Raw genomic sequence first — 5628 nt, 5'->3', positions numbered from 1 at the left:
TCAGTTGAATAAATAAAGTAGCTAAAATGTACATATAATATGATATGAATATAATATAATATGATATAAATAACAAGTAGTAATTAACATCGTTCTGTAATATTAATGTACATAGCTTGACCTCACTGCAGTAATTAAAAGAATTATTATTATTAATATAATACATATTATGTTTCATATGAAATTTTGCTACTTTAAAATTAGACACCAATTTATTATCAGATAAGATGAAGATATATTTGCCATAAAATAAAATAATAAAACAATTTTATAAAATATAAAAAGCAATAACACGAAATTTTTAATAATCAATATCAATAACAAAATCTTTTCTTTAAGATAATATTAGTTACAATTTTATTTTCAAATATTTAGGTACATACTAGCGTGTCGGTATATATATTATAGTATCCACAACTGAATCATAAATCAATCCACTCTAATTGCAAGTCCAAGCTACGAAACAGTGCAGTCTAAGGTTAATTACAACGGAGAACCGTTTGGCCTCTCATGTACAATGCAAATTTAACTAAGAAATATATATTTAGCTAGCGCAATTATCCATACGGAAGGAAAACATGTACCATATCAGGATAAAATCTACTTGATCGTCAGATGGTTCACATACGTATCCTCCTAAAATATAAAACGCTCACGCGCGTTTAGCAAATCCACGTAGTTACAAATTTATGTATTGAACATTCCAAATTTACAATTTTTTCCAGTATGTTTAACGTGACACATTGATGAGGCATTGACATGAGATCTAGTTGCATGAACGAGTGAACATTCAGTCATTTACAAGATGGAGAACGCAGTCTCTGCTAATTCCGTTATCCTTTAACGATCTGTCTTCACGTTCCAATCGTTTCGGCAAATATCTATAAATAGTTACATCAGACAAAAGTTAGACAAACTTAGATGGAAAAATGCAAATAAATAAGGAAAATCAGCCTTTTAATTTCTTACCCGCTCAATACTACTTTGTATCCCCTGTGCCCAGATGTTTGCATAGCTTTATCAAGCAATTCGTATAATTTTGCAACCGATTCATCGGCAAATATGTGCACCAGGAACACAGTGCTACCAGTTAATGACCTAACTTTCAACCGCAGCTCCCCAGGTTTTCTAGTCGCCTCGTTAATCTGATGCAACAGCGGAGGCTGAAAACGAAATACATGTTTTCCAAATTGATCACGCATGAGTGGATTTTATTTGCGGCAAAACTTAATTTCCGATACAGTCAAATATCTCTCACCGTGCTCTTGCTCGCGCAAGTAGCCGATTTCGAACCACGAGGATGCTTCGTCGCGGAAGACCCGGCAGTAGGATTGACGAGCTTTTTTTGCTCGCCATTATTAATTTCCGCCGTGCTCGACGCTTTTGGTCGTAATACCGATTGCACGCCCGGTCGTCTTCCGGACAAACTAGTGGATCTCGAACGTGGACGAAGGCGACTTCCGATAGTCTCCGGCTGACTGGAATATTTGAAGTTGAAGACAAATGAGCAAGGGTTTACGACGATAAAACGAAAATAAGTGTCAAGTTTATCGCAAGTGTTTTTTACCTGGGAGGAAATCTCGGTAACGATCTATCGGTAGAACTGTTGTATCTTGTTCGGCTGCTACTTGAAAGTCTCAAGATGTCTCTCGACTTGGGAGATTGTCCATTTAACATATCGTATTCTGTATTCTTCGTGGCCACTTCCCTCTTTTTGTTATAATAATTTGTTATAATATTTTCGATACTTCATGATAAGCGGAAATTCAGAAAACATAAAGTCACTTGTTTGATAGTCGATAACGGTCTTACCTTTTTACGTCGACTGTTACGTGCTAATTCAGCGTTAATATGAGACTGAAGGTGAGAGCTAGAGCAAGCATTATTGTGTGAAGCCAAGATCTGCGACCTCAGAGAGAATAAATCAAGAGAGGAGGTTTCCGAAGAACTTCTGGGTTTCAATGAATTACTAAAGGAAGAATAAAAATGCAGTATAAGATTATCAATAATTTTAAAAAATATAATTTTATGTATTAAAAAAATTAGTATATACATAAGAAAATATATTAAACAAAAATAAAAATATATTAATTGGGGATTTACATCAACATAAATCATATAACTCAAGATTTATTTATTTTAATCAAATGATAATAATACCGGTTTGTTGGAAGCGGTAAAAGCGGTATGTTCTCGGAAGTACTAGTGTTATCTTTTAATGAAAGGATGACACGCTCAGATCTTTGAAGGATGTTAGTTGACCTGTGCAAGTTCGTCGATAACAAGTTATCTACTGGAGAATGCTTTCCCAACCGATATCCCTGACCAGGAAAGGAATCGCCTGCGTATAACTCTATTCTACAATCTTCTACCTGCAAAAGTAGATAATTTAAATCATAAAAGTTAGTTAAAAAAGTATTTAAATATTAAAACGAAGAAGATCAACTTAATTGATTTTGCACTTATCAAACAATCTGCATATGCATGCGTATGTAAAAAAAAATGTGGAAAAAATATCAGAAACATAAAAATATTTCGTATTTCTAAGATCTTCTTTAATTAATGATTTACCATGAAGGGCACTCCATCGGGATATTCTTTTTGCAGTTCAGATGGAAAATATCCATCTAAAATATCGCGAATAAACGAGCTCGTAGTCGGATCATCATAAGATCGCAACGCTCCTCCCTTGACGGTCATACCATTTTTATAAAATTTTATTGCCATACACGAAGGAGTCTTTAATTAAAACAAAAATAGGAATCCTGTGATTGACAATTGGCAATACGAGCTATTGGTAATCAACAGATAATTATCTCAACAATAATTAATCAATTAAACATTTATGTTAGAAATGCATCGTACGTAATGTGTCGAAGATTAATTTTGTAAGTAACATTTCGTTTCATATTTTTCTGCTAGAAAGATAAAAGCGATAATTTAAACAAGTAGAACATTACTTTAAAAATCGCTCCTCCTCCCTTCTCATTATGATGAACATGAACTTCGCCTTTCCCTGCGGCTAAATTCAACTGATCGATATTCGCAACTAGCTGATCGTAACAGGCGTCGATATAATTACTGAAATTAAATCGTGTTACTGAATTAAATTGCTGGATTATTTCTGTCTTCAATCATGGATGTTTACTCTAGTTACTTGCTAGCGCCGTTTGCATTCGCCGGATATTTTGTATCGCCCACCCATATCAGCCCGTAATCAGTCAAGAATTTCTGCAATATCGAAATATCGAGAATGCTAATTATTAGTACCGAGCAGGTAGGTGTATGTAGAAAATATATTTAAACCTCCATTTCGACGATTTTGTTTTCTAGTATTAAACATCGTTGATAAAAGTATTCGGAATTATTAGCCTGGCTTTGTTGCTCTTTCTTGCGCGCGAGCTCCTGATTTCTGTACTTCGTTTCCCAGTCTTTGACCTATGAAATGACACCGCGCATTATCCAGAGAGGAAAGAGAATTGCATTAAAAAGCTCAAGTTTCAAATCATACATAAGAAATGGATGGAACAGAATACGTAATAAAATATACTCGTGATACTGTGAATAAATCTACTAGACGTTAATTATGAAAATGCAGGAAAAACTATAGCTTTCTCTGACAAGCCGACTGTAAACTTTTACCAATGATTCCGCATTCTTAAAATAAGAGAAGCGTACAGAGAACCTTCCGCTTTAAGCGCCCAATCTCCTGATCTTTGTTTCGCAATCCTTCCTCGGCTTTTATAAGGACGGACTGCATCCTTCGCATTTGCGACTCGGCTAGGTGCAACTGTTTCGTTAGCATATCGATGAGTTCACTCTCTGTAATGAGTTTGTTTCACGATATACAGCTACAGATACAAAATATATAAATGCTGAACGGAAAAAATGGTAATTAGCTTTGATTTCAAGTGCAATAAGAAAAGAAATAAAAAATCTCTTATGATGAAATAATTTTAATGATGCATTTGATTTATCAACAAATTTAGGATATCACTACCTTCTTCGATCACGCCATTTACAGGAATATTTCTAAGTGTCTTTGAGGTATTATTCCACAATTTTCTCGCGGAGAGATTCGCGTTGGAAACCTGACAAGGAACATACTAGAAATAATTTAACACACTCGTAAATGTTTTACATAATATAAAATGTATAACGCAGCTACCGTTTTATTGATTCGAATCGAGGATCTGCAGTAATTGGGTATTTTGTTCTCTTCCGATGGGTCTGCCTTGAGATTTTGAGAATTCCTTGTTGTAACATCTAACGCACATGATGATGATGAGGGTAATCTTTTCAACCTGGCGACAATTATATTATTTTTCTACAATGAATAAGATACGGATAATTACTAGTAAAGTATGTATTTAGTTCTTTTTAAGTGTGATGATAGTCTGATATAACCTACTTGCAATTGCTGTCGTGTGACAGGATGAAAGAATTTTTTGAAGATTTCTTCTTTGACTGAATTGGAGAATTTCCCTGACTCATGTTATGGATAATGGCATTAATTAATGAATTCGACAGCATTTACATGAATTTTCCTACGTCGCCAAAATCTAGTTATTCGTCCGAAGTTGTATTTACAATATGCGACGTAAGAAAAAATCGATTCAGACAGATTCAATATAAGGTAGGCGACAACAATCTATCATTACAAAGAAAAAAATTTCAATTTTGATCTTTTATTTAATTTTTATTCATTAATGCATTAGATATGTATAATAAGTTTATTTCAAAAATTTCACTTTTCATATATTCTTTTTTATTACTTTTCATTCATCAATAAGTGGAATTATGTGCTATTTTTTAATTTATAAATTAATCATGAATGCAATCAAGATTTATCTAGTCTTAAGTCCTCGTCCTAATTACGTATACGGAAAAATCGATATTCTAATCGTAAAATATGTAGTGAAAGTAAGGACAAGACCTTCCTACATTGGATTGACTTTGACCTATAAATTACAATGTACGGTAGTGTACTTATATGTTCAGATTACAAGAAATAAAAAAATTAAAGTAAAACCTCTCGCACATAGCTTGCTTGTATTATAATTAAAGTTATATTAATATTAAACTCTAAAAATTGATAATCTCGTTGAAATTGAAATTAATATATGATAATAATTATTATGAAATTCATACATAATACTAAATATACGAAATAATAAATATAAATTAATATATTTTATAATTTATTAATATAATAATAATATAAATAATAATAATATAAATTGTTATTACAATTATCATTCGTTTTACACCTTCTCATAAAGATACACACACACAATTAATTTTAATTATTTACATAAATACATTATACAATCCTATCTTCCAGTTATAAATTATTTATTAAATTTTATAAAATATGTAATACCTCATGCTACTAATAACTAATAACTTAATAACTAATATCTAAAGAAAAGAAATTTACAAGAAATTTATTAATTAATAATTGAAATTAATTTCATAATAAGATATTAGAAGCCTATGTGAATTCGCTCATCATTCATCACGTGTTACAGTATTACGCGTCGGCGCAATAACTCTGAATCGATTGCAGTTTACTCGGTTGTACTCGGATCACGTGACCCCAGCGGCGCCGACAGACGTACTCGTCAT

General features: G+C 32.5%; 1 protein-coding gene across 1 annotated transcript; it reads right to left on the bottom strand.

Annotated features, from left to right (window-relative positions):
* Window positions 1–4022, bottom strand: LOC105275418. The gene is made up of 12 exons (XM_026968482.1): window positions 4001–4022; window positions 3686–3822; window positions 3307–3438; window positions 3158–3231; window positions 2961–3081; window positions 2572–2739; window positions 2151–2372; window positions 1813–1995; window positions 1565–1710; window positions 1259–1478; window positions 970–1211; window positions 1–881 (listed from the first exon to the last, which is right to left on the bottom strand). The coding sequence occupies exons 2-12, from the start codon at window positions 3803–3805 to the stop codon at window positions 791–793; spliced, it is 1719 nt and encodes a 572-aa protein (XP_026824283.1). The 5' UTR covers window positions 3806–3822; window positions 4001–4022; the 3' UTR covers window positions 1–790.
* Between the last annotated feature and the right edge of the window lie 1606 nt (window positions 4023–5628).

The sequence above is a fragment of the Ooceraea biroi genome, chromosome 3 (genome assembly GCF_003672135.1).
Source record: "Ooceraea biroi isolate clonal line C1 chromosome 3, Obir_v5.4, whole genome shotgun sequence".
NCBI lineage: Eukaryota > Metazoa > Arthropoda > Insecta > Hymenoptera > Formicidae > Ooceraea > Ooceraea biroi.
This window is presented reverse-complemented; position numbering and strand designations above follow the sequence as displayed.